The sequence below is a fragment of the Podarcis cretensis genome (genome assembly GCF_951804945.1).
Source record: "Podarcis cretensis genome assembly, chromosome: 2".
NCBI lineage: Eukaryota > Metazoa > Chordata > Lepidosauria > Squamata > Lacertidae > Podarcis > Podarcis cretensis.
The window spans coordinates 31968788-31986923 of NC_137171.1; the positions used below are offsets into that span (position 1 = coordinate 31968788).

General features: G+C 44.9%; 1 protein-coding gene across 1 annotated transcript in view; it reads left to right on the forward strand.

The window, feature by feature from the left end:
• The window catches only part of ASPSCR1 (ASPSCR1 tether for SLC2A4, UBX domain containing), a 64035-nt gene that overhangs the window by 38561 nt on the left and 7338 nt on the right, over positions 1-18136 (forward strand). Inside the window, exons 9-12 of the mRNA XM_079967685.1 lie at positions 339-420; positions 1134-1200; positions 3174-3236; positions 3461-3513. Of these exons, the coding sequence (XP_079823811.1) occupies positions 339-420; positions 1134-1200; positions 3174-3236; positions 3461-3513 (265 nt within the window). The remainder of the gene's footprint in view (positions 1-338; positions 421-1133; positions 1201-3173; positions 3237-3460; positions 3514-18136) is intronic.

An 18136-nucleotide genomic window follows, 5' to 3' on the forward strand; every position in this document is an offset into this window, starting at 1 on the left:
TTATTTCAAACATTAATCTTAAATTGTTATAAATGTATAGTGCTGGTGCAAACATTTGAACATAACCAAAATTGTTCAGCCACTTTCAAATATGTTTGAGATTTGTTTGGTTAAAATGATTTTGCTGCAGAGTTTCTCAGATCCTCCTCTTTTGCAATCTTGTTTTGGGAGTGTGTAGTAGTGCTTTGTTTTAGACAAACATACACAGAGGTAGAGAGCAGGAAGGAGAATGTATGGAGCTTAAGCAGATAAGATAGTTACTAGATTGTGTGGAGTGGCAGCCCCTGGCTATATAGATCTGTGACTATACTGGCTTGCTAAGCTTCCACCCTTCCTAGGAAGCGTTTGGAAGAATCTCCCTTGATGACACGAGTACAGCGAGAAACTCAGCTGAAGGACAAGCTTGAGCGCTATCCAAAGGTAATGTTTTGTTTTGGGTCTTTCACAAAGTGAGGAACAAAAAGGTAGTTAGTGGATGGTAAATTCTCAGGTACTGACTTCAGGTTACTGGCATCATTGAACCATCTTCTGTTACATTCTGGGACAACCAAATGAATGGCAAACAGGGATAGCCGGTTATAGTGGTGCCCTTAGCAGGGTTCTTATACCTGAAGGTTTGATGGAATCCTACCTGTTCTGCTCCCCTGGTTCTTTGCCCCATTTCTTTCCTTTAATTTGAGATCAGTAGCTCTCTTGGAACAGTGGTAGAGCCCAGAATGAAGCTATAATAGTACTTAGCATTTATATACTGTGTTAAGTGTGTCAAAAGTTTGCTAAGGTGTCATAATTAGTATTTCCTATCTGAAAGAGAACACCTTGCCTAAGGTCACCAAGTGAGTTAATATCAGAGGTAAGATCTGAACAAGGAGCATCCTGATTAATAACTCAGTCTTAGCTAGCGTGCTACCCCAGCTATCCATTGTTGTTCCTGACAACTTCTTGTTAGTGTGGGTTTCTAAAATAGCCCTTTCAAGTATCTTGAAAGCCCCAAATATAGTGTCAACCAGTCGCAGTTGTTCATTCATGAAAAGGCATCAGTTTCTCAGGATGAGCTAGTCTTGTCCAAAGGCAGAGCTGGTTTGACCATGGTTTAGGTTTATTTGAGTAGGCTCCTGCTCTTTGTTTTCAACTAGGTGGTACTGAGAGTTTACTTCCCAGATCGTCACATTCTGCAGGGCTTCTTCCATCCCAGTGAAACAGGTAAGAGTGTATCTCCCTCCCAGCTTCTGCCTCACCCCCAAGTAAGGTGCAGTGAAATAGAGAAAAGTTCCTTGCTCCCAGGCTAAGGTTTGTGACTTGAGATAGTTACACTGCAATGTCTCTAGTTGTTTGATTTGGGCGGTGCTTTAAAAGCTTGAAACTCAAGCACTGTGATCTGAATGAAGGGCTGAGATTTGTGCTCTAAAGAGGACAAATCTTCCAGGCCACTTACCGCTGCATTAGTCATGCCCAGATGAGGCCATTGAACAACAGGGTGTTGGTCTAGTGTAGTTTCAACCAGAGCCCAAAAAAGGAGCTGGAAACACTGAAGAGAAGTTGAATCAACCACTCTTCTTAAATGTGCCAGGGGCCAAAAGCAAAACCAGGCTTCCTGCACCTCTAAATAGCAAAAGGCTAGAACTTCCTGCGGCATGGCAGGGCACACACCCAACTATGCTTTCTGCCTTGCATCTGTCTCCATCTACGGAACTAGATGTCCGTTCCTCCTCATGAATTTCTGCTCCTCCTTTGGCCTTAGGCTTGTGAGAGAGAACTCTAAAGTGATAGTTCTTTTGCACAGGCCTGACTAAAGTAAGATCCAGAATCTTCTGCCTTGCTGGCGTGAGATGTGTGCGTCAGCCCCTGTATTCCTAGGATCCTGAGTTGGGGCAGGTAGAACATACCAGATAGGAGGTGTTACACAATGCTGTACAGATAGCTGGCTGGTTTATCTGCTGTACACTTAAACACTACCATTGTTGCCTATACCTTTTGAGGGAAGTGATTCGAATATTGAAGGGGGGCAGGAGAAGGCAGATAGGACCGTGGGTAACTACTGTTTGTGTTTCTCATTCTTTTGTGTCAGATGGCAATGGTGGTTGCTCGTGAGTAATCAGTCAGGACTCCGACCTGTCTTTTACAGGTTTTATATTGGTGCAAAACTATTTACAGTGCAGAACCACAAGTTCATGTCTGCCTCAATCGCTAGCAGAATCTGGGAGTGGTCATTTCCGGGTCCTCCCCCAACATAATAGCTCAGTCACCCCCAGCCTTTTCCTTCCTTCTTTGCGTTTTGCACCTCTGTGCAGGGTGGGCGACGGAAGAAGCGTGGTTCCCTCCTGGCTGGCTTGACCAGGAGTGGTGCTGAGGCTCCCAGCAGCATCCTCTGGTCCCTTCCCCTCTTCCCCACTGGAGGTGTGGCTTTCCCCACCACAGGAAGAGGAACTGCTTCCCAAGATTTTCGGAGGTTTACTGTAACCCAACTGCCCCTCTGCTTCCCTTCCCTGTTCCGATGGCAGTCCCCTGACATTTTGCTTTGTGTTGAATCTGGGTTTTTGCTCTATTTAGAAGCAGCCATGTTCCTAGCTACGCCATCTATCTTTCAGTCTAGCAAAGCCTGGAAAAATCGTTTGTGAGGGTCTCCGATAGCAAAACTGAACACCACTTCAGTTATTCCTTTCAGGGAAACAAACCCTTTTGAATTGCTCATTGGGGGCAGAGCAGGTTTGTGCTGGCAGTTAATATAAGACGGAAGATTTGTAAGGGAAGTTTCTTCATTTACTCCTGGGCAGAAGAATTGGAACATACTGTTGAGACTTTGCATTGGGGAAACCAAGCCAGATCTTGATTAGGATGATAATTTCCCCCCCATCATTGAAGGATGCTGAAGTCTCAGTGTTGGGGTGTTCATAGTGTGGGGAGGAGACTTCCAGCTATAGAGACAGAATGTGCAGTGATGAAGCTTGAAAGCATAGACAGATGTTACAATTCCTTTTGGTGAACCTAAAATAGGTGCTGACCAATGAAGACATCTCCTCTTGCTTTGTCCTCTCCATGTGTCTTTAAAGCAGTGACTACATTGGTTTTCTTTTCTAAGCACTGCAGCAAAGGAGATGTGGTCAGTGCTGTAAAAAGAATGCGGCTCACAATATATCTTTGGATCCACACATCGATTTTCATGCTTTATTTGACAGTTGGTGCTCTGAGGAACTTTGTGAAATGCCAGCTTGCAGATCCAGAGATGTCGTTCTATCTATGTAAGTTCAGATTTATGTTTTATAACTTTTTAAATGCCAGTTCTCCAGGCCTACTGTCACCATCTAGGTCTTTTAATTTTAATTGCCACAGCTAGTGAGCTATGACTGCACCTCTGTCTCTCTCCTCCCCCCTATTCCCTCTCATTCCCCAACCCTTTGCTAAATGAGCTTTATATATTTTTCTTGTTCTCTTTACCTAATGAGAACTTTGTGTTTTACTTTAGTTACTACACCTCCCAGATGCATCTTGAATGATGACAGTTTGACCCTCTTTCAGGTAATGGCTGTATGCCTCTTCCTGTTTGGTTTGTTTTTCTTATCACAAAAATGCCCTCTACTCTGGTTTTGCTTTTAAGAGCCAGAATAATTGCCTCCTGTGGGTCTCTATTAAGCCAAAGGTAGGTGAAAATCTGCAGTTGGAGTCTAAAGTGCTTCCCTTTGCTTGTGCACCTGGCATGTTACAAGGGCTTCCCATTGTTGAGTATAAGTGCTTCTGGCAAGGCCATTTTTGCCGTGAGTGAAGCAAATAAGCCCCACTGGGTGGAATTCAACTGAGTTGTTACATGCACAGAATGAGGTCAGCTTGCACAATGGGACTTCCCTCCCTTGTATTCATATCCCCTAAATCTACTCTGAAGGGTCGGTGGAACCCACAGAACAGGTTTGGGGGGGCATGGAGGGGAGGTGAAGTCTTGTTGCACAAATGGACTTCATTCCCCACACATACCCTACTTAGCACTACATTGAATTCTGCCCACTGTGCTTACTGGGGCTTTCTCTGGAGTTAGTATGCATATAAGCGCAGCTTAAAATTGAATTATTTAGCATAGAAGCAAGCCAGCTGAAATAAAAGGAGAAGGGGCTACACATGCCCACAGTATTCACTAGTGTTCTTGTGAGAAGATTCTGAAAGGCTGTTACATCCAAAATTAAAACGTTTTCTCGTTGTCTCGTGACACTAACCATACGGAGCACCTTGATTGCAGAAGCTGGGAGGTGATGCTGATGAATTGGGCTGTTTCCTTCCAGCTATACAAGTTTAAGGATTCGTGAAAGGGGGTTTTCCCCTCCCTGACTGTTGTGTGTACCTCCTGATAGATGTGGGAATTGTTGTGGCATTGCGATCACCATGCTCCGAATTCTTGGGTAACTGGAAATGTTGCTTATATGAACTGAATTCCTGGAGGCTTTTCCAAATTGGACAACATTGCTTCACTTTAAAAGGGTGCACGAGTATTGTGATATGGATATCCTTTTCATAAGGTATTGATCGGAACGTGAGCTCCCCATAATGCCTGCATCCCAGGTGTGTGCATCTTAAAGAAAGGCTGTGACTCAATGGTAGGCAAATGGTTTGCATGCAAAAGGCCCTGGGTTCAATCCCCAGGCAGGGCTGGGAAAGACTGCCGTCTGCTACACTACGCAGAGAGCTCTGCCGGTCAGTGTAGACAATATTGAGCTAGGTGGGCCAGTGGTCTTGACAGCTGAAGGCAACTCCCTGTGTTCCCATGTCTCTGTGACTTGGATCTTGACTCTTGATACCAGTCGCTTCTTTCTGTTCATGGAGTGCAAGAAGCTTGTGTTAATTATCAATGTTGAGGATCAGTGGAGCGACCTTCCTCCACTTCCCCCTTCTAGGGGAGGTAATTTTGCAAGTTCTCTGAAGTTCCTCCCTCTTACGGGTCCGTGCAACCCTGTTCTGTTTTGCCCCTGCCCCCCTTTCTTTTGATCTCCTTGCCTCCGGGCCCCAGATGAGAGTACGCACTTGTCAAGCGAACAGTCTGTCTCTGTTTTGGAAGGCCTGAAAATGTGTGCTCTTGATTTTTAGGAAGGCTTACTGTGCCGGAGATGAAGAACTCCTTGCACAAAAGGCTTTTTGCCTGAACCTAGCTGCGGAGCTCTGGTTTGTTTTGCTAAATGCTGAGTGGAACTGAAAGGGCCTAGCCAACAAACCTCACCCGACTGCAGCTTTCCTGCCCAAAGAAAAGCGAGGCAGGACCAAAATTGTCACTCGCAGGGTATGATATACCAAGGGTCATTTGGAGGTTGACAGGTCATACAGAGTGTAACAGGAATCGGTTTGCGTAGTGTATGTCAGAGCCTCTCAGGCGGCATATTGAATTAGGAAAGGATTAGAGCTCTTCTGAAGTTGTTTATAATGGAGCTTTCCAAATTCCATGACTTCCTGGCCAGGCCATGTGGACGAGACACCAGTGCAGCTGCTGTCAGAGCACTGAATGTGTAAAGAGCCAATACCGATGGCTACCTACGTTCAAGCTCAAGACCTGTCCCCTTTCTGACACACAGTGCCTCACAACTCCTTGCCAAGAAGCTTAGGTTACCCCCCAAAACATGTCTGTCTCTGTATGGTTTACTAATAGTGTTTTGTTTGTTGCCACAATGCTTACATTGGCCTCAACCTCCTTGACCCCTGGGAATGTGTCGGGCCTGCGCACTTTTACAGCATGGGTGTGCTTTTATTGTTCATGGCTGGTGACTCCATAGCCCGGGCATGATGTAGCGGTTAGTTGTGTTTTCTGCCGTCTTGAGGCCCCTTCGGCATGCTTAATCAAAGTGTGCACAAAATACATTTTGACTTTCATGAGATACTTCTGCAAATCCCTTTCCAATGCCAGTAGCACTATACTCTGCCGGCATTTAACAGATCGGGGAGGGAGGGTATCTGTGCAACTGTTGGCCTCCTTTTAAAGTCCAGATGTGGTTAGATGTGTTCTTCAGAATTGGGGGGGGGGCATTTAGCCTTCAGAGTTTGTTTGCTTTTTAAGTGTTAATGAAAAAAAATCATCAAATGGTGGGGTGTTGCTGTGGGGAAAGTGGTACTCTTGAGTTTCACTTATTTTGTTTCATTTCTGCCTAATTTTCCACTCTGTAAAGAAACAAAAACAAAAACAAACTTGTGTGTTCCAGCCCAGGAATTTATAGAGCAGGTACATGCATAACCTCCATATTATTATTTTTTTAAAAAAAGATGGAAAATATTTACAAAACTGGACTGAGGTGGAAGAGGTGTTTTGCCCGTGACTAGTTACGTCACCAAAATATCAAGCAGGTGCCTGTAACACTTGTGGAAGTATATTCCACACAGCAGTGATCACACCGTCTGAAGGAAGTAGTCATATTTTCTGAGGTACGCTTTATTTGTCCAAAGAAGCATGCAACTAGTTCCGTGAGCCCAACGAAGCTCCAGAGTTGTTTTTCTCAAACTGCAGGCATCCCCCTGCCCTACCACCACAGTTCCCTGGGTGCTATGCGCCAAGCTGCTTTCGAAACTGACAGGGATTTTAAATTCAGATGTTTGAAGGAAAAACCTTAAGAATTAAAAGAGGTTAGCAGAAACCTCTTGTCTGAGCTTGAAGCAGCTCTTTGGATTCTTGGCCAACAGAAGTTTGACCTTGGATTGGGGGCAGAGACATAATGTCTGTGCACAGCAAATGAGAAGCAAACACATATTTATCGTACAGTGGTGCAGAATGACCCTGAGAGCCATTTAGCACCTGAGCCTGGCCTCTGCTCAGATGTGCTTGCAGCCCTTCAATGCTGGAACAGAAAGCTCTGTGCCTTTTCTTTCTGAGTCACAATGTCATCTTGGTGGGGAGCAGTCAGTTCAGTGCCTTTCCTTCTTCTCTCCCCCCCCCCCTTCAAAGCCACTGAAATATTTTAATTAATAGCAGAAGTGCCAGTGGAAAGGTCCCTTGTGCCTTTGAACTGGGCGACTTTCCCACTCATTGGGAAAGCAGCTCCTCCCATCTTCCCTTGTTTTGTGCCATCTTGCCCACAGCTGCCACCCAACACGATCTCCGATTCCCACACGCTTATTGTGGTCGGAAGATAGGAAAATAAGAGAAGTTTTCTGTGGAGTTCTGAGAAGTCTTAGGAGGGAAAGGTCACACTGGGAGTCTGATTAAACTAGTGATTAAAACCTGTATCTGGAAACGGAAGTTTCTCTATACGTTTTGGCCCTCTTTAGCCCAGCCTATAGGCCAAACCAGACCTGTAAAGCAATTGTAACTTGACCTATCCCATTTTAATCAATGTGGGGTATAAAACCTTTGTCCTCTTGAGAAAATAATCAAATTAAAAAGTAACACTGGGGGGGGGGGACACACACACAGGGACATGGAGTTGCAGGGGAGTCACTCCTCATTGTAATGTTACTACTCATCTCTGGGTCTTACATACAATGCACTGGCTGGGATTGAGTTTTGTGTGTGTCAGGCTCTTCTAGGTATCTTGAACACGGAGGAATACTCATCCCACCCAACCTCCCATGTTGGCTTTGTCCTTGAACTTTGCTTCCCAACATAGATTTTTGCATCACCACCACTGCATATCTGAATACTTCTTGGATTTTAACTTCCTCTTTACCTAGGATGCTTTTCTTCACCTCTCTTTTTTGTGCATTTTCTGAATATATTAACCAACAGCTGCAAGGGAAGGTTTAGTACCTTCTCACTCCTTGATCCAGCTATGGCGGCTTTCTGGTCTATATACCCAATTTTGACTAAGAGTTTTTAGCATTCTAATATGCAGTTTTATTGTTACACATAAAGTAGGGTTTTTGTGTTTTGTGTAAGCAGGCAGGAGGTTTGAATGATACTACAAGCATGATCCCAGACAAATAGATATAGGATTTGAGTCTTAGGCTGCAATCCTAACCCCATTTACCTGAGAGTAATCTTCACTGAATTCAATGGGAGTTACTTCTTAGGTTAGTATTACTACCTTTAACTCCCTAGCGAAGTGGTTTCCTTGATATTGCCACCTATAAGGTCTCTGAGCAAATATTCCTGTTTTCATAAAGAGAGTTAGCAAAAGGTTAATGGAGAGAAGTTCAGACAATAATTGCTGCAGCGACCATATAAGGACATCTGAAAATAATTCAACACAGATAGAATATCACAAACATTATCACTGTCAAAAATGGTCTTGTTCATAGTGATCTTCCTTTGATGGTCCGTTTAAAGTCTCTGCTATCTGAACACTTCATTCACAATCTGGAGTCTCCAGTTCCTGAGAGACTAAAGCATCCACAACAAATGGCCATCTAACCTCTGCTTAAAAACTTCCAATGGCGGTGGGTACATCACTTTCCAAGGGAGTCCATCCCACTGTCAAACAGCTTTTACCTCCAGAAAGTTAATCCTGATTATGATTACCGTATTTTTCGCCCCATAGGACGCACTTTTCCCCCTCCAAAAATGACGGGGAAATGTGTGTGCCTCCTATGGGGCGAATGCAGGCTTTCGCTGAAGCCTGGAGAGCGAGAGGGGTCGGTGCGCACTGACCCCTCTCACTCTCCAGGCTTCGCGCAGATCTCTGTAAGCCGTGGGAGCCCGCGCTGGGCTCCCGTGGCTTGCGGAGAGTTGCCTGCATGCCAAAGGCTGGGCTCCCATGGCTTGCGGAGAGTTGCCTGCATGCCAAAGGCTGGGCTCCCATGGCTTGCGGAGAGTTGCCTGTTCTGGGGGCTGGGGTCGGGGGAAGCTCGGGCTTCCCCTGCCCCTGCCCCGCTCCTAGGGGGGAAATAATTTTTTTCCCCTTTAATTCCCTCCCAAAAAACTAGGTGCGCCTTATGGGACGGTGCGTCCTATAGAGCGAAAAATATGGTAGTTTGCAATTTTACACACACACAAACACACACATAGATTGTCTATCATCTTTGTGACCCTTTTTTCGGTATTGCCCTCTTTCACAATAATGAGTTTTGGACTGAATGTGTTTCAATGTTCTCTAGAGTAGCTGCACAGCTTTCCCAGGTTGCTCACCATTTATTTTCAGCTGCTTCACAGTTCAGAAGTGCTTCAGTGAAGCATTTTCATTCATCCATTCCAGAATGCCTTGCATCAGCTTCCTCCTCTACTGGTGGCCCCTGACACCTTTTCCAGCACCTGTTCTGTGAAGCCTCTTGCAGATGACAAGCTCAGTCTGTTTCAGCAGCCCCTGCAATCTAGCTGGCCCTCTACATTCCCATTGCCCTCAGATGACTAAGGCAACCACATTTAATTTTATCTACTAGAGAGCATTGATTGCTCTCAGAGAGATGCAAGTTGAGGGTTGGCAGCACAATGTGTGAGCATCTGTGGGGGTTCCCCCCCTCGCGCCCATTCAAAGTCTATTAGTTCCAAACCTTCAAACCTAGTTTCAGGTCAGCCCTCTTAAAGTATTCAAGCTTTTTAGCTGGCAAAATAAGTTGGAGGTCAGGGAGCTGGCCAGGATGTTTTGATAAACCTTCCTTTCTATATATATATATATATATATATATATATATATATATATATTTAAGTATTTTGGAAATCTTCATTTCCAAAACAACAGGAAGGATTCTGTTCAAAACTTCACTTTTCTTGGAAATTTCTGTATCAAATGTGACTGTTAGAAAAAGCTGGGAGAATGTGAAAGCAGCCCAGGCTAGACAGCTTGAACATAAATGATGGTGGCCACTCTTCAGAATTAAGTGGTTTTAATAGATAGCTTTTGAGGTTCAAGATTTTTTCTTCCCAAACCTCCAAATTTTTAAGGAGAGTGATGAATAGCAGTGAATTTGATCATGTATCCAGTGCTCTAGTATCACCAGTGTTTGCACAGAAAGCTCTGTAGTTTTCAGCACTATTCAGTTTTGTCAGTTCTCCTGGTTGCTAGATAGGTAAGTCCCGGTATATAGAATTATCAGAGGTTTAATATGATTTACAGGGAAGTGATAGTAGGTATGAGTTGGGCAGGTTAAGGGGTAGTAGTAACCTGTGTAAATGAGACCTGGATAAAGACCACCTTACCTCCAAATCTGAGTGCGGTGGGAGTATATCAGCAGGGTGTTTAATTAGATTAATGAATCTGTTTCAACAACAAATGGCTGGACCTGTGTGCCTTAGTGCTGCAGAGCCCAAACAGTGTGAAGTTAGTGGCCACACAGTCCTTGAGCAGAGTTAATGGCAGGTTTTCTAGCTCATGTTTCATTTGAGTACAAGAGTGGGCGGTTGGTGTTTTCTGGTCCCAGTAGGTTCTCTTACTGTGTGTGATCAACATACAGAAAGGAGCGGAATGACCAACAAAAAATATCCTAGCCCTCCGATGCAAAGTACAGTAATCTGCTCATGGATGTACTTGTAAAGGACTCCTGCCTGCAAGCAGATCTATTCCTAAGCACCCCAGTCTTCCCTTTTCAAGTAGTGGGCTGGAATGTTTACCCTCCAGTAGAGTAGTTACTCATGAATAAGAACCCTGCATAGTTGTGAGTAAACACAGCCTGTGAAAACACTGACAAACCTGTGTGTGGACATAGCCGAAGTACTGAAAATTGCAGTGCTTTAACTACAAATGCCCATGTTGCCTAGAGTATTAGGACTGCACCCAAATTCTCCTTAAAAGGTGCGTAAGCCCCACTCAGGATGACTGCACCGGCTGATCCTAGGGTGTTCCCTAGGAAAACATCCGATGCACATACAATGCAGCCTAGCATCTTGCAGTAGAGCTTAGAAATGAACATGTGCACTGTTCAGGTGCATCAAAACAGGAGCAAACAAGCAACTTATTCCTTATTCTCTTCCTTTTTTTGAGGTGGGGGAGATTGCAATCACATTGCTATAACTTCCTGGGTTGCCTCTCCCTTTTCCTAGTTTAGATTGGCTGATTCTAGATGCCATTTTGCTCCCTATCACCAGTATAAACATGCATTCATCCGTTCGTTCTTTCCCCCTTTTTGCCTTGAGTCAGTGTACGCTCCATGCTGTAATGGCTTCTGCTTGGATAGCCTTTCTCTGCCACCGGAGATCTGAAAGCTTGGCAGAGGCTGAAGGGGGCTTTCTTTTCTGGAGAGAAATGGGTGCGGAAGCTGCTCCAGCTTTCATGTCCCTGGCAACTCTGTTATTGTTGGATGCCCTTTTTATAGGCTGCTGGTCCTAATCGGGCTGTTTTGCCTAAGCCCCTGTGTTCCTGGGAAGGAGGGGTGTGTGTGTGTGTTATTGGACCTGTCTCGGCACTAGTGTGAGGGGCAGTGCTGAGGTGGGGAACCCTGCTGTTTGCCTTCTCCAGCATTATTTGCTGAGCGGCAAACTCATGGGCACAGGAGTGGATATGTATTGTGCAGACTCCTGCTTTTGAGTCTGCATGTGACTAATGTGGGAACTGGAACAGAGACTTCTCTTATTTTTGTAAAAAAATAAACTGTGTTGGTTTTGTGTACACATGGAGATGGAAGTGAAACGCACAGAAACACCAACCTTTGCTCTTAATAGTTTCCGTATTTAATATAGACAAAACCACTCTATAATATTTGAAATAGTCTTCTAAGAGACTTGTAAATTAATTTAACATGGATTAACTGACAAAAAGGAGCTAATTAGACTTATGGAAACGCCAGACAAAGGCCTGCTGGAACAAGTGGGTTATAGCTAGTATGATGAATCTTCAGAAAATGTCTGTCCTGGGCTTGAATCATCAGATCTCTGTTCTCTTGAGGTCTCTGCACTTTCATGCTGTGTTGTCAGGACATCAGAAGAGGCTAGACCAGGAGTGGGGAACCTCTGGCCCTCGCAACTCCCATCAGCACAAACCAGCATGGTCAAAGATTATGGGAGTTGAAATTCAATAACAAGGGGCTGCAGGTGCCAACATCCTTGGACTAGACTCTAGAGCATCCAGCCTTAACTTACAGTGGAGAGATGAAGGACTGTCTCAGTTGATATTACAGTGCAGAAACCCAGGCCAGATATCGGGCTCGGGAGACCCGTACATACATGGTCACTGTCGTTTCAATATCAGAATATATTGTTTGGAGGCTGGTCCTGAGAATCCTAGCTTTTGCTGCAGAACCTCATGGTTGTTTGTAGTGGAGAAAAACTAAACTACAGAAAAGCAGGGAAGGTCTGGAAAGGATTCCAGTGGCTGATGTGGCAGGTATGAGAGTGAAGCATCCTCATTTTTCCCAAGTTGGAGAAGGCTACTTTAAATGCCATTTAATGGTGTGTGGTTCAGTGTAGCCTGGATTTGCCATTGTTCCATGAACTCGTTTCTATCTCATGCGGTCGCACTAAAGTCTTGCCAGCAAAAGTAGCAACCTTGCAAAAGGGTGCTGACAAGCTTTGGTTGCATTTATCCAGTGGCGTAGCGTGGGGGGTGCAGGGGGGGCCGGCCGCACCGGGTGCAACATCTGGGGGTTAGGGTTAGGGGCGCAAATCCACGGGTTAGGGGGTGCAAATTACTTGCCTTGCCCCGGGTGCTGACAACCCACGCTACACCACTGCATTTATCTGAACAAAGGAGATTCATCTTGATTCTCAGGGATGACTTCTGAAAGTTATTACATGATGTTTCTTTTATGCTGAGGACAGAGAGATCAGAAAGTGAGTGGCCCAGCCAGGACATCTACATCATTCTTTCAGACTCTTTGAAACTGATAAGGCCTGTGGTTCCAGCTATGAACCACTCCATAGCTATTTGTGACCTCCTGAGAGAACTCAAAATGCTTAATGTTAACAGCACCTTCTTTCTATTTTTGTGAGAGAACATCCAAAGGGAGCAATCCCAATTGCATCCAAAGTGGCAAGTAGGGGAATAACTACATTGGGACATTTTCATAGCATCTCCTCTCTCTGAATTCGGTCCAGTTGGCACCAGTTTTGGTGCATAGCCCACTCACCTTGTATGAATTCCTAGGAGAAGGAAAGTCTTATGTTCTCTTTCTGCCAAACTCAGCAAGGAAGTTGCTGGGGAGGTGGGGGATGAGACAAGTCAAGTGGGAAGGGGAGTGTGCAAGGGAGTGGGTAGCAGAGATGGGATGTAAGAAACCTGCAGTGGTACAGAAACGAGGGTGCTATGGAGTAGGTCTCTGAGATTTCAAACTGTCTTTCTCAGCCCTACCTGGAGATACCGGGGATTGAAACTGGAACTTTTCACATGGAAAGTATGTGCTGTTCCCTTTCCCATACTGGTTAGCAGTGGCTTCACATAGACCTAAAACGGGAGAGAAAGCGAGCTGTAAGATGGAGAGGGATGCAAGGAGATTTCTGGAGGGGGAAAACAAAAAAAGGAAATAGCAGATAAGAGTATGGACCAGTGGCACTTCAGACAGAGAGAAGGAGGCCTAACAGGAATGCAGAGAGCCAGGAACATGCTGTGGGCCACGCAGAGAAAAGAGGCATTAACAAGACATTGTTTTTAAAAAGAGAACCCTGAGCAATAAAATAAAATAAATTGGAATAAAATTTTGTTCCTTTGCAAGCCTAACAGAGTAGCCCTGCTAAGTTAATACAACTATAAAAGTGTCTCTTAGTATTTGAGTTGTGCACCCTTGAAACGGACCGATCAATAATACATGCTTTCAGCTTTGCAATCAGCAGTCATTGAGTAAGAGCAGTCACTTACTTTTTTTCTAGCCAAGATTTTGCTACCTTTCCAATTATCCTGATGTGTTCTGTCCTCAAAGCTTGTGTATTAAGTTGCTATAATAAGTCTTAACATTTTGTCTGCTTTTTTCTGTTCAAACCTTTGGGACCAAAACAGCCATTGCTATCTAACAAGCTTTCTTGTCTGAAGATGCATCAAGCTATTCCAGGAATCCCATTATTTGAAACAGGCAGTGATAAGGGTCACCGGACCCTGAGTCCTTTCTGATTTCTGATACCTTTTGTTTCTAGAAAGTCTTGGGGTGTTGAGTTCCTCCTCTACCCCCACCCTGGGAAGGCCTTGCTCACTGTGATGGGCTGAAAGAATATAGATACCTTAGATGGTTACCCTAGCAGGGGCCTCTGTGAACAAGTGCTGGAATTACAAGGCTATGACTGATGCTTATTTTCCTTACAAGGTTGAAAAGGCATCTAGAGCTACTATTGTTAAACCCGATAGCCACCAGAAAGGGGAAGAGACTTCAACTGTGGGATCAAAGCCAGGAAAACAAATGTTGTCAACTTGTCTGCTTTAAGAGAAAAGGGGTTGCATCTGAAGAGAGCGTCCTGCAATGTGTGCCTATTTACTGGAGGGCGAATGTGCAGACTGGCAGCAACATGGAGTTTTTGGAACCCATAAAGACTTCAAGGCATTGCTTTGATATTTTGTTATTGCTGTTTGTGCTGGCTGCATTATCCCCATGTCCCATGAATTATTTTAAAGTGTTCTCGAGGGCAGAACTGATCAACTGCAGGCTTCTCTGCCGAGTACTCCAGCCAAGGGGTCCCTGAAGCTCCAGCTGTGTGTGTGTTTTTTCTTAGCTAGTTGGACTTTCCCCCTCCCCACTCTACCCCAAGGAACACACACTGGCATGACTCAGTCCTGGGGCTTAGGAAAGGCCAGTTCACAGATCTCTGCTTGTGCTGGGAAGCAGTGAAGAGAGGTAAGCATCCCAGAGTCTGGGAAAGGCAGCAGACAACTGTGGTCCCATCTTCAAAGGAGCTGAAGAGGCCCCACATGCTTCCATCTAAATATTTATTCCCCCCCCCCTCCAGTGTATCTTAACATTTCTCCAAGTGTTGAATCAAGCTATTCTTGGCTTTGTCAACAAGAGGAAAAATACAAACGAGCCGAGGATCTTTTCTCATTGCTGTTCTACTTTCATATTCTTTGGTGCGGTTTTGGGTGCGCTCACATCTTTGAGTCAGTGAATCTGATGCTGGCAAAGCCTATGCAGGTTGAGAATCTTCCAGTAGACTTAGATACAGGTAGGTAGCCGTGTTGGTCTGCCGTAGTTGAAACAAAATAAAAAAATTCCTTCCAGTAGCACCTTAGAGACCAACTAAGTTTGTTATTGGTATGAGCTTTCGTGTGCATTCACACTTCTTCAGATACAAACAGACTTGTTACACAGGGACAAACTTGGCAATTGAGTTTCCAGATGCACAAGGTACCTTTTGAAGATTGAACCTTCATTTCTGTGCTTCAGATGGAATGGGACACCATGGTTTCCCATTGTGTCTGGACAAAGCCTGTGTAACCAAAGAGAGAGCAAAAACAGCAAGTACAGTGAATATTGCACCTTTCCAGTTTGTATGTCAAGTCTTAGTCTGTTTACTGTCCCTCTGTGTTGCTCTTAGCAGAGAATATATGCCACTAAACATGTTAGTTTCTGGTATGATTGTCTGTCCTGGGTGGTCCCATGTGCCCAAACAGACCAGATATGTTCAGTACTAATACTGTTAGTACTCCATGGTCAGAACTTGCTGTACTTTGGCTTGGGAGTATCTTACGTAGACTGTCTCCACTTACTTTACCCTTGTGTAAAAGTTCCCCTTTCAGACCATATCTCATAAAAGGTAAAAGACTTAAGCCTCTGTTTTCCAGCTGCCTCACACTCACTCTCTGTTTGATCATGGTCTCCTCTGCTTTGGAAAGCTTTTTTCTTGGGTATTAAATGAGACAAGGCCGTTTAGGCAACGTCCCTTTGACTGTGGTGGTTCTCATGTTTGTTTCCTTTCCGGAGATGCTCTTTGCTGCTTGTCAGGGAAGCTTTTGATCTGCTAGCTTCCCCATTGAATTTTCCAAGTGCTGATTTCTGTGTATCTTGAAGGAGTGTGTGTGTGTGTGTGTGTGTGTGTGTGTGTGTGTGTGTGTGTTTGGGGGATGGTGTTGTGAGGTATTTCATGCTGGTAGCTTGGATTTCTGCATTCATGCGCATGTCCCCTTTGAAGCCCTCATTTATTTATTAATCTTTAAACATCAAACTAACAGTGGACCTGTGGCACTCTAATCATTTCAGCTCATGTAACGGAAAGAATGCTTCCTCTTTTGGCAGCTGCAAGTCCCTGTCCCCTGTCTCCAACTCCCCACCCGCCCCCACCCCTCCAAACAAAAAGGGGGGGAAAGAAAAGAAGAAGACAACAGCCTCTTCCTGATCTCAAGGTCTCTGAACGAACTTGGCAAACTAAGTAGCAGTGTGGTGAATTGCATCCTTTTGCAGCAGCCTTTTGTTGTAGGAGTGTGTGTGTGTGTCCCTCAGTTGTTAGGGAGGAGGATTTATAAAAGAAAGGCTGTTGAAATATTGGAGGGGGCGTGTGGGTGTGTGCAGCCTTTCCACTATAATGCATATACTGTAATATAAAGATCCAGGAAGAAATATGTTGCTTCAAGTAATTGCCTCTGTTTAGCATGCTGACAAAGATCATTGTGACCAATGTGCTTATAGGACCATGTTCAAGGCTTCTCCAGCATGTCATGGGCTCCCCAGTTGCCTCCCACACTCCCAGCTGCACTTTTTCAGTGGCTTCTCATTTGAATCTATGAGGTGCGGCTTCAGGTGCCTGTTTCGGTTGTTGCTCACCTGATACTCACCTCACTTCAGTTCATCTAGCATTAGAGTCTATGTAGCAAAGTTTGGACCGCTCAGAACACGCTAAATGTGCCAAATGATTGGTGTTATTTTTATCCCCGCTTAATATAGGCAGTAAGGCTCTTGAAATAGGGGCAGAGAGTAACAGCCTTTCTAAATTAGAATGGTGGGGGAGAATAATGTGATATGTACTCCAGGACTGGTGAGGAAACTTCCAATGCATTAAAACTTTGAACACTATTTTATTTCCCTTTAAAAAGAAGGCAGCTCTTAAAATTATTATGTTGGAGGCCTCTTTCTTTTGTGACTGAGAAGTGAGAAGGCTCAGACTGCTGCTACCATCAAACGAGAGGGTGTTTCTGAGCTGTGAGATTCTACTTTGCACATGCAGTCCTGATTGATTTATATTAACTCTAGAAATACTTTTCTAGTTTCTAGGGTAGCTTGGGTTTTGCCAGTTTTTTTATCCACAAGTTTCTTTTTTTAGACTTGTGATGCCATAAAGAAACAAGACTCTCATCTTTTGATTTCATAGCTTATGAGTGTTTCTCTCTCTGGGGCGGGATTCAGCATAACACTAAGGCAATTTGGCTTGCTAGATGAATCAGTCCCCCATTTCTTCTGCCTGCATTCTGTTTGGAGTTCTTTTGAGTAGTTATGCATAGAATTACACCGTCAACAGCAGTTTCTCAAACTTTGATATCTGGTGAATAGTTCTCCTGCAGCCCCTTCACCCCACATTAAAATGGGAGGCATTGTACTAAAGCATTTTGCAGAGCACTGTAGGAGCACCTTTCCTTGCAAGATAACCCAGACCAGGCATGGCCAAACTTGGCCCTCCAGCTGTTTTGGGACTACAATTCCCATCAACACTGACCACTGGTCCTGTTAGCTAGGGATGATGGGAGTTGTAGTCCCAAAACAGCTGGAGGGCCAAGTTTGGCCATGCCTGGCCCAGACAATATTGCTTCCCATTATCCCTCCCCTTAGCCTTGTGTCAGTCAGGGCCTAGGATTCAGACCATGCTTTCTGGACAGTGGTGAGCTTTCTGGGATTGCCCTGCATCTGTTAGTTCATAAAGCAGGGAGGGGGGGAGAGGCTGCTTCTGCTGCTGCTTGGGCCTCCCCACGCCAAGAGGCACCAGAGTGTGGTGAATGTGTGCAACACGGTAGCTAACCTTTTCAAGGCACTCTTGAGCTCTCTTGCAGCACACTCTACTTTAACAGCAATCGGTGAAGACCTCTTGAGCTCTTCATAAGAGGAGAAAATGTGTATTGGCATTTTTAACTTTAAAAAAAGTTAAAGGACCCCTGGACGATTAAGTCCAGTCAAAGGCGACTATGGGGTTGCGGCGCTCATCTCGCTTTCAGGCCATGGGAGCCAGCGTTTGTCCACAGACAGCTTTCCAGGTCATGTGGCCAGCATGACTAAACCGCTTCTGGTGCAATGGAACACCATGACGGAAACCAGAGAGCACGGAAACGCCGTTTACCTTCCTGCTGCAGCAGTCCCTATTTATCTGCTTACACTGGCATGATTTCAAACTGCTAGGTTGGCAGGAGCTGGGACAGAGCGACGGGAGCTCACCCTGTCACAGGGATTCGAACCACTGACCTTCTGATCGGCAAGC